Source organism: Grampus griseus (genome assembly GCF_964374135.1).
Source record: "Grampus griseus genome assembly, chromosome: 15".
Lineage (NCBI taxonomy): Eukaryota > Metazoa > Chordata > Mammalia > Artiodactyla > Delphinidae > Grampus > Grampus griseus.
This window is the reverse complement of record NC_139009.1, coordinates 87,808,979-87,824,781: the sequence shown is the minus strand read 5'-3', so window position 1 is coordinate 87,824,781 and position 15,803 is coordinate 87,808,979. Positions and strand designations below refer to the sequence as shown.

Here is a 15,803-nt window from a genome sequence, read left to right as displayed (position 1 = left end):
TTCCCCTGTTCACATAAAAGTGAAACTGCCCCAGAGAAGAAGAGAGAAGACTCTTAAGAGCAACCAGAGAAAGGAGACACGTTGCCTCACTGCCTTCGAAGGAGTAAACAGGCCCACAACGGCCTTCTCAGCAACAAGTTCGCCCCGCTGGAAATTCTCCACAATGCACTTCGTGTGTAAGGAGAGCTTTCTAGCGGAAGGTCTGAGATGCGGGTAGGAATGTACGCTCCACGCACGGTCCTGGGCCTCGGCAGCCCCACTGGGGACACTTCTCTCCCACGACCCTGTGGCGAACGACTCCCGGGGGGTGAGGACGTCTACCACATGATAAAAAGCACGACACAAAAGGGAACTGTGTTCGTGGGCAGAATTCAACGCTAGGATCACAAATCCAATTTCAAAGAACTGGAAGATCAAACTGGACACTGCACCGTTGCCTGCTGTGTGAAAATGACGCAAACACACCACAGCTGCCCTAAAACGTTAGAGCCAGCTTTTCAACCCTACTCACGGGGACACACACGGCAGAGCGCGTCCAATGGACAAAGTTTCAAAGCTCTGGTCTGTGTCCCAGGCACGCGCACCTTGGGCGGCGGCGGCCAGCCTGGCCTTCTCCTCGGGGCTGAGCTGCAGCATCGTGTCCACGACGGGCAGCAGCCGCGCCCGCTCGCTACCCGGCTTCAGGAGGATGAACTGCAGCAGCACGTTCTTCAGGTATTCCAGGTTGGCGGCCGACTGCTCTCGCGCCTGGTTCCTCTCCAGCCGCCTTATTTCACTCTTCAGAAGCTGGTGTAAGGAGTGCAGACGGGTTAACATGGCAGACTGGAGGAACGCGGTCTTCTTTCTCTTCCCTGAAATGCCCCCAAAATGGCAACAAAGCAGCGACCAGGCCGGGAGAAAAGAGTAGATGAGAAACATCAAGAGGCTCCTAGAAATCGGGAAGCAGGCGCCGTGGGAGACGGGGCCCAGGGGCCCGGCCGCAGAGGCAGCACCGCGCACGGTGGGAAGCGGGGCTGAGACCGGGGACTGGGGTGGGGGGATAACGCGGGTCGGCGCCCCCTCCGCGCTCGGCAGAAGGGGGCCAGGGCTCAGGGCTCAGGGCTCCGGGATGACAGACTGTGGGCCACACCCACCGCCATCCCCACTCCCGCCCCCGCCCAGCAGGCAGGCAGGGTGTCCACAGCCAGAGCCGCTACAAGACGAAGAGCACTTGACCAAACAAAAGTTGAGTCCAGGAGAGAGAGACAATTCACAATGAATATCAATCAGAAACTAACAGAAAAGAGGGCACAGGACGATGAGAAAAAGATGCAGGATGGTGAATATTTGAGGAAGATTTCTGGGTTGAAACAAATAAAAATACATGGTTACAACTTATCATTTCAGGTTAGTCTATGAAAGTTGGCCAACTCTGTCCTCAAACATAGGGTCATTTAAAAAAGTGACACTAAGGTCTAAGAAATCATGGGACAATGTCAGTCTATGGAAGCATAACATCTGAATAGTCACTCAGGTTCTGGGCTACTTAGTGATTTTTTTTAGCTGTGATAAAGCTTTGACAATGTGGGAAAATATTATTTTATATATTTTATAGAGATGCATACTAAAATAGTTAGAGGTGGGATGTCATGATATATACAATTTACTGCAAATAACTGAATTAACTCAGCATTAAAAACATAATTTGACAAGGACAGCCTCTGGGCCTACACTGAGGAAGGACCATCTATTTGGAGAAGCAGGTCCAGGGCAGAAGCAGGTGCTTTTCAGACAGACACAAGTTTGAACTTTCTCCACCCTGATCAACTTGTTCTCACCCAGAGATGATGAGAATTAAACACGGTAACATAACGTAAAGTGCAGTGCCTGGCTTGTGAGAAGAGGTCAACAACCAACATGGCTGTATTACAGAGAGTTCGGGTGCAGATAGCTGTGTAATCCTCAACTGCCTGGTTCCTACATGCTTACAGAGTCGACTTTAAACAGGAAAACCTCCCATGCCACTTTGCCACTAATTGGAAGTGCTCTATGGTCCATGTCTGGAATTTAGGGACTCACATCCCTTCAAGTTTTACTCAAGCAAACGTGGAACAAGGACTTGTGAACAGCTGTCTAATCTCTAAATCTATTCTGGCTTCTTAGAAAAAGTAGAAATTAAAATAGTCTTTATATAAAAGATATAAAAGCCAAGAATATTTCTCCATTTCAGAAATGTAACATTGTAAGGGATCAAGGTGTGATGGACGCATGAGTCTATGTGTGGAGGGCTTCCTGGAGGTGGCATCCCGCCCTCACCTTAATCTGCTCCATGAGGATGGCGTTGGTGGCTTCTGTTTCCCGAAGCAGCCCGTTTAAGTGGTCGGCACTTTTTGTGGTGGAACTGAGCTTTTGAACCAATTCTTCTTTGGTGAATTCAGCGTGCCAGGAAGGAGGCTCTGCAAGGAATTGCCCCAACAATTAATTTCCAAAATGAGGGGTCACAGGCCAAGATTCTAAATGAGCAAATACCCAAGTATTGACACTTCGCTCTGCTCTCCATCCCCCATGGCCCAGTTAAAAGGCTGCATGTGACACAGGTTAAATGGACTCTGCTGTGGAGCGGGCCGCCTGCCTGGACACAGGCTCGACGAGCTCGTTCTGGAAGCTGTTAGGCCAGCGTGTAGGCACCAGCTTACTGATTTCATCCTCCTTCATCTGTTAATGTCCCGAGAGCTGGTGTTACTTTACTTATAAAGGAGGAAGTACCAGCAGTTACTGATCACTTAAATCATGGTCTCTCACAAGGATTTTCTACCAGGGAAGGAGCGGTATTATTACTCAAATCTAATACATGAGGGGAGAGGCTCAAAGTCAACAGGTTAATTTTGGCAAAAATGGCAAAGCCAAGTCCGATTGTGGAGCTGTGGCCACAGCGTATCAGGACTAACTCTTCCTGGGGGACAAGGACCAATCACAGTCTAGGACTGAGGACACAACTGGTCCTCACTCCAGATCCTGGAGACTCCGAGATGACGAACAGAGTCATCTGAACTTGGAACATTAATGTGCATTATAGGTAAGAAGAAAATAGTCCAAAACTTTACTACAGTTATTAATAAGGCAAGTTCAGCATGACCACTTCATCAAGAGGAACAAGCGGGAACTGTCAGTTTCTTAGAAGGGCGAGAGAAATTTATCCTATTTCTAACACCACTACAGAACTTCCAACCACCTATTTCTGGCTCAAGCTTTGGGCGGAACTTTTTATTTTGTTTAAAAAAAAAATTTTTTTTTTTTTTTGGTTTCATTCTGCAGCAAAGTTTTCCATTTGAAAAAGGGTGGAATACTGAAAAAAATTTTTATTAGAGTAGCTCAAAAAAACATTTATAAATCAGAGTAATATTAGCTGGATAGGACAGCAGAATTCACTAAAGGCACAATGAAGCAGGAAGCGTACCGAGTCTGGCTTCGGGAGAACGGAGCAGCTGCTCTAAGGACTGCACGTGGATGCCGGCGGAAGATACGGACTCGGTGTCCGTGGTCTCCATCCCCTCCCCCTCCTCCCGGGTCGTGGCCGGCACATCCAGAAGCGGGAGGTCTGCGCTTCTCCTTTCTCGAAGGCTCCTCAAAGGTTGCTGGGAAGAAGCTGGGCCTGTTACATGTTTTTTTTTTAAAGAGTAAGAGTTTGTCCAAAATTATGGATTCAGTATCAACAGAGATACACAGTAAAGTTAAAATGATTCTAGGGATGACAAATGATATGGTAGGGAATCTGAAAAACCAGAAGACAAGCAAATGGTGTAGAAAGAAAGAACTTCTGAAACAGCCCTAACAATTTAGTTATTGAACTTTTAACCACTTAAGTCAATCCAGCAACAGTGGTACTTGCTACCAGAGTTAAGATAAACCATTAGATGACATAATGCAGAGGCCTGGCCAGCTGCTAAACGAGGGCAAAACCCCTTCAACCAGATTCTGAGGATTGGGTGTTTACGGCACTGCAAACTCTGGGACACCACACTGCTGTTGAGATCAGCTCCGAGGATGCTCCTGCTGACCACTGGCCTCACACTCCACCCTGCTGGCTCCTGCCATTGCCCGCTCCTTCTGTGGCGTCCAGCAAAGAAGAGCCCCGAAGCCAGGGCAGGCTGACTCATCACAGAGTCCGGGCCGGGCTCCCCTGCTTGCTGACAAGCAGCGCTGACTAGAACTGGGAGATTTATAAGATACTTCCGAGCACGTTACTTTATTAATCCCAAGAAACCGCACGGTCAGAGAAATTAAATGTCTTGGTCCAAGATCTCTGAGGTGCGTTAGGGACCAGAATTCTGACCAGATCTTTTCACTTCAAGTTTCCTTTATTCTCCTTTCCATGACGTTCCCTCTCCAGCCCCGCTTTTCAAACATTAGCCCTTCGGCTGCCTTTGCTGAAGCACCTTCCTGAAAGTTTGCTAACTGCTTATGCTACTGCTAATTCCTGATTCCAGTGTCTCCTTGGCTGGTTACTTTCCTCTGATGACTCCTGGCATAGGTTTCGATCCTGAGGCGTGACCACAGCTGCCAATGCCCTGGTGACAAGGAATCAGTATCAAGTTGATAGTTAATACTGAAGTGTGGCCTCAGCTTGGCTGACGGGTTCCCATCTCTTCCAGGAAGCAGAACGGAAGTCGTGTGTGTGGTTAAACTCAAACTCCACTAATTAGAAACCTGAATGGGAAGAAGCTGTGTTTGGCCAAATGATCCTACAAGTTCAGCTCTTTCTAGAATTTCTGATTAAAGGACAGACATATTTGAAGACTAGTAGTGAAGAACACTAAACATATGCAGTGGACACTGGAATTTGGACACGGGTCTTGAGACCAACAGAGCCTCCGTGAGTCGGAGGAAAACCCAATTACGTGAAGGTCGGTATCCTGAGGGGTGCAGAGGCTGCTGTGAGCACTACAGGAGGGTTCAATGTCCAAGTCTCCTCTCAGTAACTGGATCCAATATTCACTGACCACAGCACTGACGCTGGTGGTCACCCCGTAAGTCACCTACTTCCTCAGGACGGTGGGAAGCGCAGACACACAGGGCGGGACAGGGACGGCAGCGTCCCGAGCATACATACATACTTCTTGTGGACGGCTCGCTCCGGAGCTGGAAGAGCTGGGCCTGCAGCCTGCTCAGCTGCTGCTGCAGCGTCTCCACTGTCCGCCGGTGCTCCTCCTGCAGCTGCAGCACCTGGTCTCGGAAGTTGCCACGCAGGGCCTCGTGCTGGGCCGAGAGCTGACTCACGGTCTGTGCGTGCTCAGACTTCATCGTGGAGTTCTCCGACTGCACGGCGCACAGCCTGGGGAGAGGGCCGTGCCGTGTGAGAGCTTCCACCCCAGACATCGCCTTGCCCTGAGACGTGGACTGCACGTGCACCTGGGGAACTGAGGCAGGACACAGACGGGCCCCTGGTCCGAGCAAACTGGAGCTTGTGTCCCCCTGACACTTCAACAAAAAGGTTAATGGCAGAGCAGGGAGAAACTAAGCTGCTGGGGTAAAAAGATACGACGACCGCATCTACCATTCTGGAGGTGAAGGAGACCTCCCCGACTGCACGTGCAGAAACATTTCTCGAGAGGGTCAAAAAGGGAGGGGGTGCTATCCCATAATACGTGCTGTCCATCTCCCAGAGACCCTCCCACTGAAATCCATCTTGGCTAAAGGATGCACACGCATATTGGGCAGGGCCCGGGGTCAGAGCAGGTGTGGGAAATGAAGCAGGATGCTTGGCCAGAGGACAGGACAGACCTGGGAGATGGCCCCTGTGTGAGCAATTTAAATCGCCCCTTTGGCGCACTCCTTGTCAGCAAGGACGCCCACACGCTTCTTGGGGTGTGTAGCTCTGCTTTGCTTCTGTCGTAAGTAAACTGCCTCTCCGTGTGCTCCCCCCACACGTGCTGTGCTTCTAATAGACTCTGTGCCTGTATCACAGCCTTGGTCTTGAGCTCAAAACCACCCCGGCCATCCCCCACTTCCGATGTGGGGCCTGCGCTGAGGAAGCACGCTGGGTGTTCAGATGAGAAGCCTCCTTCATAGTTTATCAGAGCACAGGGCTACACGTGGAGCACGAGATAACTGCACTTCAGTCGTGTTAGCACTATAGTCGCAACCACCCTTCTAGAATAAAGAATAAGTGCTGGAAACTTCTGATGTAAACAGCGAGTGACCATCACTGTGTAAGCTAATCTCATGGAAAACCTGGTGCCAGGTAGTCAGAAGATTGGTGGGTCTTCCTGGAACTGTGAGTTACATGATTAACACAGGTAAGTCACACCGTGGAAAGGTCTAAAGCCAAGCAAACCAAGTGCTTTCAACTCGTAAGACGAGCACACCTGAGCTCTGCAGAGCATCCCCACACCCCGGACAGAAGATGCTCCGTGAACCCAACTGCTGTATCCCAGGAGCTCAAAGCTTCTTGTTCACAATAATCCGTCTATTCTGCCGACACCCCAGAGACTCCCTGGAGCACTGATTAGCACGAGTGTGGCGATGTGACAGGCCAAGGATGCAGCTGCACAGGGAGCTCAGTCAGCAGCTTTCGGAATGTTTTCCTCTAGAGAGAAAGAAAAGTGCTCGTCCTCTGACACCTGGCTGGAAAGAAGCATCTGGCCGCGAAGGCCACGGGAGACAGAACACTGGGTGAGCAGATAAAATTACTCTTAGAAAAGCTAAGTAGAGAAGCAATCAAAAGGGGGAGCTCTAAGGTAGAAGCAGCAAGTCACCAAGCCTGTGGAAACACCTATTTCCAGCTATCAGCCTGCATCCGCCCCAGGAGCACCACACCGGGAGCTCCAGCAAACACACGCTCTGTCCCCCGGCACCCACGGGCCTGCTGGCGCCACCAGCCTTACTTCTCTCGGAGCCCGGTCTCCTTGGACACGGTCTCCTGCAGCATCCTGTTGTGCCTTTCTAGTAGGGCGTCGTGTTCAGACTGCAAGGTCTGCAGTTCAGAGACGTTGATCTGTAAGTTATTTTGGGTGTCTTGTAATTTGATCTTTAGTTGGTCAATCAGCATCTCCAGATGATCTCTGAAATAGAAACAGTTAAAAAAATTTTTTGAAAGATGTAAAACTGATTTTGTGATTTCAAATAAATTTTACTTTAATCATATAACCTTTCAATGTCATACTCTGCAATTATGGATGATTCTAAAGGAAATATAATAATCACAAGAATTCAGAGAATAGGATTAAATGTGAAATAAAAGACGCTATAATCAGACTTCAGATCGCAGACACTACATGTTTACAAAAGTCTCTGAATTTACAAATTTCACATTCAAATGGAGTAGACCATTAAATGGCATCAAAATGGCCTATTTTATATTACAGGACTATGTCATTAGTTGAAAAAAAAAGAAATGCAGTTCTAAGGTAACCATTCTGGGAACAGCATGTTACACCAAGTTACAGTGAAAGTCTTTGGAGAAAAACAGCTAAAACCTATAACTCTGTCACAAGTGGTATAATACACTATTAATTTCTTTTTAAAAAAACTATTTAATATATAAGAAAGAAGAAGGAACTTAAAACATTTACATTAAAATAATTTTAACACAAGATTCTGGCATGATCAAAATCGACTCTTGTAAGTGGTGATATTTTTATAGTAAGTGTGTCAATATTCTACTTTGGCTTTAAGATGAGCTATTGAAAGAAAAAAAAATCTCATCATTTTTTAGCCTACAGTTCCCTTGTTTATTAAATACTTAAAAAGTAACACAAGCATAAACACACAAATACTGCAGGATATTTAGTCCTACTAAGAACAGTAAGAGCCAGATATAAAATTGCTCTGAACAGCGGGTCTCTGCGTACAAACACAAAACACACATGCTGTAGAATGCCCTGTCTTTCATTCCTAGTACATTTTTGAATAACTCGCAAAAGTGATCTGTATGCTAGTTTTTAAGGAGCATTAATGTACTATTGAAACAGTATGTAATTGAGATTGTCATAAATTTAAGAAGAAAAATTTAATTCTAGATGAAAATTTAGTTAACTTAAAACTTTTTGAAACAAGTAAAATGTTTTTAATCAACTTATGCTTAGCCTAACTAATGGTGAATAAGTACATCAAGGAAGTATTTTTATTCTCCTACTGTATTTTCAAAAGTGGAAAAACTAGTCCTGACGTAACGGTGACGTCTGTCCTTACACTGTGACCGGAACCGACGGACAGGGTTGGACTGTGTGGCCCGGGTGTCCGGACGCCGCCTGGCTCCACGGCTCCTGCACACGTCTCTCCGCGTGAACAGTGCGGTGAAGCCGGCTCTGTCCTCACTGGTGACTACATGTAAACCTCCACGGTCAAAAGCAACCAGAGCAGGATCTCCCACCCCCGTGGGAGGTTCCGCGTAGCTCAGACTTTACCTTTCTTGTTTGGCTCCGTCGGTCTCAGTCTGAGACACAGACTTAGTTTTCTGTTGTTTTAGAACGTTGTGAACTCGGACTTTGTAGCTCTCAAATTCAGAGGTGACAGCAGCTTGTTCTGCCTGTAACAGTTCAGAGAGAGAGAAATTTACTGCATTTTCTAGGTTGTGTGATCCTCCTATTTTCTCTCAGAGACTAATGAATTAAGATGAAAACCTTTCTTTAAAAATAAGCAAAATGGCTGATACTTTTTAGCCCCCAGTTACCTTTCCCTAAAAAGTATACTTCTGTTGGCCTTACACTTTTTTAAAGCCTTTGAACAACATAATTTTGTCTGACAAGAGGTACATTTCTACCTGTTTTCGTCCCATGTAAATTAATTTATTGCCCATAAATTTTATAATAGCACTATTTGCCTTTGGAACTTTAGAACAATTTTCACTTATGATAAATATAAGAAAAATTAATTCAAAGAAATTAAGCTACTTGAACTTCACTTTTCAAAAGAGAGTGGGAAAAGTTAAATTCTAGGTCTTGGACTTTCTTGAAGTGACCCGTGACCTTCCAAGGCCCCTTTGCCAAGGTGGCTTAGACAGAGCTGCACCTGTAACAAAACCACTGCAGGGGTCTGTTCTGTGTGTTGAAGAAAGAAAGTGGCTGTTCTAACAGAATATGATTTTATAATCACTTAGCCCTCAGAGAGAACTGTAACCTTCCTAATGAAAAAACTAAAAAAAAAAGAAAAAAAAGAAAAAAAATACCTTTCTTCCACACAGAAACTGTAAAACAAGGTTAAAATGGAAAGAGTATGTATCTATGTCTTTCCCTTTAGCAAAAAGAAGTTATGCGAGTGAGAGTCAGGGCTGGGCTGGGGTTGGGGTGGATGGGGCCAAGCCGGGTGGGAGCCGCCCGCCCTGGGGAGGACGCACCCTGGCCGCGCGGCACTCCTCCTGCAGGGCTGCCACCCTCTGCTGGTAGGCGCCCAGCGTGCGCTGCTGCTGGTCCGCGGACGCCTTCAGGTGCTGGTGAGCTTTGTGCTTCTCCGACGTCATTTCCGCCAGCTGAATCTGGGGGCAGAGGCTTTTGGTCAGGCTCTGGTGAATCAGATCTTCATTGGTTAAACCGACTTTCGTTAAACACCAACTTGGGTTTTGAGAGAGGACTATATTTAAGGGACGTAATTAAATAGTAGGATATTTAACTTATGATTATTGAAAGACTGGAGTCAATATGAGTAGAACATTTTCACAATAAATTAACTTGGTTTTCCTTGAATCAAAATCAATCATGAAAAAAATTCCAGACAACACGTTACAGTTCAACGTTTAATTAAATACCTAAAGATATTATATATAAACATAATGGATATAAAAAAATATAAACGTAATAGATGTAATGTAACATGAATATATAAAACCTTTTTATAAACAGATTCCTGTGACTATACTATCATTTAGAAAGTTCAGGGGCTTCCCTGGTGGCGCAGTGGTTGAGAGTCCGCCTGCCGATGCAGGGGACACGGGTTCGAGCCCTGGTCTGGGAAGATCCCACATGCCGTGGAGCAACTAGGCCCGTGAGCCACAGCTACTGAGCCTGCGCATCTGGAGCCTGTGCTCCGCAACAAGACAGGCCGCGATAGTGAGAGGCCGGCGCACCGTGATGAAGGGTGGCCGCCGCTTGCCACAACTAGAGAAAGCCCTTGCACAGAAACGAAGACACAACACAGCAAAAATAAATAAATAAATTTTTTTTTTAAAAAAAAGAAAGTTCAGATGTAGGTTTGGGGCCATGTTTGTTTTCTGCTGCCATATTCTTAATGTATTATGGGTTTTCCAATACGTGCGAAGAACCAAGCTTATGCTCAGTGGTAAACCCAGTTATAAGCCCACTTGGCTCACTGCTTCTCCTTCCTCAAAATGTTGATGAAGAACATTTAGGGGGAGAGATGTGTGTGTGTGTTTAATATATACATATATGTTTAGAAAATTCCCAAGTGGCACCTGACTTCCACATGCAAATTTTTAAAATCTTAAAGACTAAAAAGAATCTTACTTTATACACTTCTACTTGCTGCTGGCTTGCCTCCAGCTCGCCCTTTAAAGACGCTTGAAGTATTAAGTGATCAGTTTCCTACAGAACAAGAAACTCGGTTAAAGTAAATAGTGCAGTTATTCACAAATCCTCTATGAATAAGGACTGAAATACGACACTGAGGAATTCGCATACCGCTCGCTTTGAATCCGCCAGTTCTTTTTTGGTTTTCACAAGCAACTGCTTGATTTTGGTGTTTTTTTCCTCATACTGTTGTACTGAAGCCTGCAGTGAAGCTAGTGGGAGAGATCGTTTCAGGAGAAACAGTTTTATGAGTGAATTTAAGTAAACAAATGACAAGTCTTTTCTTTGTATTAGTCTACCTCTGAAAGGAATTTGTCTTAGATTTTTATTATGGACCATTGCAAACACATATGACACTAGTGACAATAACACACTAAACCCCACTGGACCCATCACTGCCTTTAACGATCACCAACACATGGCCAATCTCATTCCACCCAGATCAGGCGTCAGGCCCACAGGCCACTGTTGCTGCCTGTTTCTGTGAACAGTTTGTTTACATACTGTTTACGGCTGCTTTAGCGCAGCAAGAGACCACAGGGCCCGCAAAGCTGAAAATGCGTGTTGTCTGGCCCTTTACAGCAAACGTCTGCAACCCCAGACCCACATTCTCACTTACTCCTGTGCCCCCTGGGCCCCCCACACTTGAAGTCCATTTGTCTGTATGTATTTTAGCACGTATCTCTAAAATAAAGGCATATACTTACTGTGTACCTAAAACATAGACTTTACTTGTAAGAAATACCTCAAAAGAGGTGTTGTGTGTTTCTAATCGCCTTAGAGGCACAGACCTGATCTGTGTTTGTGATACTGTTTTGTTCATTAATGACAAAGAGTTCATTAAGGAACAGACTGAAACATGATTAAAACAAAAAACTTTTATGCTAACAGAGGTAAAGAAGAGCATCAAATGGGAATAAGTGGATTCACTGTCCAGATCACAGTACCAACCACACCAGCAGGCCAACCTGGCCACAGCCATTGTGAAGCAAGTAAAGAACATCTGACAGAGACCTGGGGCCCAAGATTTACGACCTGGTCCTTTAGAGAACAAGTGTGCCTGATGCTGAGTCTAGGCCACGAACGTGGCCACGTGACGGCTGCTAGAAGACCCCACCAGCAATGACTAACTCCATGAAGTTAAATCCACATGCAATGACGGTATCACTCAGTAAACAAGAGCAGCTGTCCTGTAAGAAAATACCTTAACTTGCCTTTACGATATGTTATCATCAGTTACTTCCTGGCAACTATTTACCCAGTCCTGAAAAGACTGTACAAGGCACAAATTACATACAAAGCCTTTAAGTGCTCCAGGAATTATGAGCTCCGAGAACACAGAATGAAAAGAGAGGATACCATCTGGGATAGTGTGATAACGTAAAGCAAAATATAACTATTACGACAGAAATGCAAAAGGCCATGCGGACCCACGTTGGCTCAAGGTTATATCCAGGTTATATCTGCTTGGGACAAGGAAGACTTCCTGGAACAGCAAACATTTAAGATTAGTAAGGATTCCAGAAGGTGAGCACAGGAGTGGGAGAGTGAGGGCACAGCAGCAGACACAGTCGTGGAAAAACATGAGTCGTGCTTCAGGAAGAAGGAAGGGCCTCTGCACCGAGGGAGTAACGAAGGTTAGGCTGAGAAGGTACACGGGGGCCCGATGCTGGAGGGCCTGGGATTAAGGAGATGTGTGTTCCTCGCGCCCCAGGCAGAGTGAGCTGGCTGAGGGTTTTGCATGGACACTGTCCTGATGTGTCCTCACCCCCCTCCCCGGGGGTCCCCAGCTCCCCAGCTCAGCCTTGCAGGGCCTGTGCTGCCCGAGGCTGGGGGCATTTCCAAGACTCCACGCTGTGCTCACTGATCTGTCCCGCTGTCCTTCAAAAGGGCCCAAGTACATTCTGGCACTCAGGGCCTTTCTGAGCTGGATAAAGAAGAGCTTCCTCATTACATTTCACTTCTCCCTAACAGGGCAGCCTTTTCCTCCAACTAGTTAAGACTTCCAAAATTATGTTATTTCTTTTCCCTTCTGCTCATAACTATGCTGCAGAAAGGACCACCCTTCCCAACCTGCTTCTTCTCTTCAAATCTCACACCCAACGCAAGTCTCAACTTTCAATCGCTTGTCTGCAGAAGCTCCTCCCTCTGAGCTCTTGGCACCCGCTGCCTGAACCTCTCATTCCTGTACTTATTCACCAGTGACAGTGGGTGGTTTCTTGAATAAGCAGCTCTTTTTAGTTTTTCCCAGGTTCAAGACTCTTTTTCAGCTAGTTGACTAACTTGCAAAACCAAATGTTTGCAACGTGTGTGACCTGGAGCCCTGCTACCCAGTTTGCACAAGAACGCAGCTGCAAGACGTGGTATGTGCACAGTAAGGATTTAAAGAAACCATTCACAGAAAGATATCTGAAAATTCCTTTAATTACTTAGGAATTAAAAAACCCATGGGCCAGGACTTCCCTGGTGGCGCAGTGGTTAAGAATCCGCCTGCCAATGCAGGGGACACGGGTTCGAGCCCTGGTCCGGGAAGATCCCACATGCTGTGGAGCAACTAAGCCTGCGAGCCACAACTACTGAGCCCACGTACCACAACTACCGAAGCCCACGCACCTAGAGCCCGTGCTCCACAAGAGAAGTCACCGTAATGAGAAGCCCACACATCACGACGAAGAGTAGCCCCTGCTCGCCGCAACTAGAGGAAGCCCAGGTGCAGCAACGAAGACCCAATGTAGCCAGAAACAAAACAAAACAAAACAAAACAAAAAACCCATGGGCCAAAAAAGAGGTTCAAAGGAAATTAAAAAGTATTTTCAGCTGAATTAAAATAAAAATACAACGTATCAATTTGTTAGCTGTAGCTGAAGGAGTGCCTAAAGGGATACTTAGAGCTCTAGATGCTTACATTAGAAATTATTTAACAGATAAAATGGAATATAATCACCTGAAAAAGAAAGATTTCGCCGCTACTGCATTATCCCACTCTGCTGACAATCAGCAAATGGTGGCCCAGGACCACCTGAGAACCGTTTACGGGAATGAACACATTAAGCACCCACCTGGACTGCACACAAGGGTACAGGAAGTGGTTTCACAGCCCCCCCTCTGGTCCTCGGGCGGGGTCCCTGCTGTGTGGATGATCTGGCCGCCAGGAGCTGGTGAAAGCCACAGCTAGCACCCCCCCCCCCCACCGGCCCCGCCCTCTGCTGGGGGCAGTGACCGCGAGCCAAAGTGGGCTCTATTTTACTCACTCATTTCATCCTGCAGCGTTTCTTGCTTCTGTTTTTGGAGTTTTATTTCTTGTTCCAAATCTTCTATCTTGCTGCTCTTATTAGCTAACTTTTGATTTAATTCTTTCATCAAACGTTCGTAATCAGCAATTTCCATGTTCATCAATGTGGTTTGTTGGGCATCCTGCACATGTTATAATAAAAGATCCACATAACACCAGATGAGTTACTTTTGTTCCAGAATTTCTAAAAGGATGCCACGGGAACACACTGGCTCTATAGAGAAAGTTCATACATTAAGGCAGAAACTACAAGTTGGATACATTCTAGTTTGTAATTTCAGAAAGTATTTTTGTAATAATTTGACTTTTCAGTGTCATTGTATTTCATTATAGTTTTCATTAACTACAATTGGTGTATCTGCTCTTGTGGGGCTCTTATTTATAAATGTTCATATTTAAGCAACTCTTATAGTACCTTTATTTTTGCCCTCATCTTTGAAAAAGTAGAGAAAAATGAGCCAAAGTTCTAAGCATAATACTAACTTTAGCTTTTGACATTAATTAAATCTTCATTTGTCATACAACAATCAGGTATGAAAAATAAAATAGCAAACTGAAGTCTAATAATTTGTGAGCCTAGATTCTTCTGGAGAGACAGGCACTCAGAGAACTACATTAAATTTTCAGTACTTGGAGGCAAATAATCTATAAAGCAGTATTTCAGCACCACAACTAACGTTGTTTTTCAAATATTTCTTTTCTATGTTTACAGAATAGTTTAAGAATGTGAATATTCGTATCGGTTTTGAGTCTGGTGTTTCATTTTACCTTTCTAACCAGCTCTAATTCTTGCATGGTTTTCTGAAGCTGTTTCTTTTCCTTTTGCAGTTGTAGCTGAAGCTCTTCAAGCTCGTTTACAGAACTGGCATGCTCCTAAAATTAAAAATAAAAACATCACCACCCCTAAGCCAACCAGCATTAAAAAAAAGTATCTGTAAGGGGCTATAAAATAAATCTGACATATAAAGTACAGAAAGTTCCATACTTAAAAAAAGAATACACCCAAAAATTATAACTTGGATTCTCAAATTCATAGCTGGCATACATTAAGGATTTAATAAACTTTGCTATATTAACAAATGCTACTCATTAGCAAGTCTTTCATTCACTTAAATACTTTGATAAAAATATCACTGTATAAATGAATTAATCCCACAGAACTGTTTTTACCTTTATTTTCTGCTCTTTCTGAAGTTTTTCAGCTTCCAACTCTTTGTCTGCCATGGCCTTGGCTTTGTGGACTTCCAAAATCTGCACTTCTAATAACCGGGTGTTAGACTGCAGTGTCTCAATACGGGCCAGGAGGTCTTCATTATCTGAGTTTAATTTTTCACACTAGAATGACAAATGATTCATTACTGTAAACATGCAGAAAATACACACAGGAGAGGAAGAATAAAATGCAACATTAATGAGAATATTGGCATAGCATAAAAAAGTGAAGATTTCAAAATCGATTCCACAGAATGAAAACGGAAAATCAAGAGTAAGTTTAAAACACTACCACTGTTGATATTAATTTGGCAAACATTACAAGAGACCAGCAGCACTAACAGAGGAAAAGGCGGAAATGAAAAAATGAAAACAAAAAACCCAGAACTGAGATTACAGCAATAAGACGGGATGGTGGCTAGTTTTCTGTCATAGTCTTCTCCCAACAGTGGGAAAAAGAAAATAAAGTTTCTGACTATGGATTAAATTTAATTTTTTGTGCAAAAAAAATTAGAATTGAAATATACTTATTACAATTTCCATGTATGCATTTGCTCAATTTAAAGTTACCTGAAAAGTCAGATTCCTTAATTGTCTTGTCAGGTCTTCTACTTGGTGCTCAAAATTATGAGCCCGTTCTTTCTCCAGATCCAACTGCGCTGACTGCTTATCATATTCCAATACAAGATTCTTCAACAAGAGACAAAAGGATGTACCTTTAGGGCATTATCACACACTCAATCAGCCAGACTGTGTTACTGAGCCATCTTAATACAAGATTTATGAGTTCATTCCGGAAG

General features: G+C 44.9%; 1 protein-coding gene across 1 annotated transcript in view; it reads right to left on the bottom strand.

Moving 5' to 3' along the window:
• GCC2 (GRIP and coiled-coil domain containing 2) overlaps window positions 1–15,803 on the bottom strand; it is a 37,648-nt gene that overhangs the window by 4,648 nt on the left and 17,197 nt on the right. Inside the window, exons 10-22 of the mRNA XM_082672412.1 lie at window positions 15,574–15,693; window positions 14,962–15,126; window positions 14,560–14,664; window positions 13,751–13,913; window positions 10,611–10,711; window positions 10,437–10,514; window positions 9,314–9,451; window positions 8,385–8,506; window positions 6,864–7,040; window positions 5,094–5,311; window positions 3,437–3,631; window positions 2,296–2,435; window positions 585–786 (exon numbers count right to left, since the gene is read on the bottom strand). Coding sequence (XP_082528538.1) covers window positions 585–786; window positions 2,296–2,435; window positions 3,437–3,631; window positions 5,094–5,311; window positions 6,864–7,040; window positions 8,385–8,506; window positions 9,314–9,451; window positions 10,437–10,514; window positions 10,611–10,711; window positions 13,751–13,913; window positions 14,560–14,664; window positions 14,962–15,126; window positions 15,574–15,693 — 1,924 coding nt within the window. The remainder of the gene's footprint in view (window positions 1–584; window positions 787–2,295; window positions 2,436–3,436; window positions 3,632–5,093; window positions 5,312–6,863; window positions 7,041–8,384; window positions 8,507–9,313; window positions 9,452–10,436; window positions 10,515–10,610; window positions 10,712–13,750; window positions 13,914–14,559; window positions 14,665–14,961; window positions 15,127–15,573; window positions 15,694–15,803) is intronic.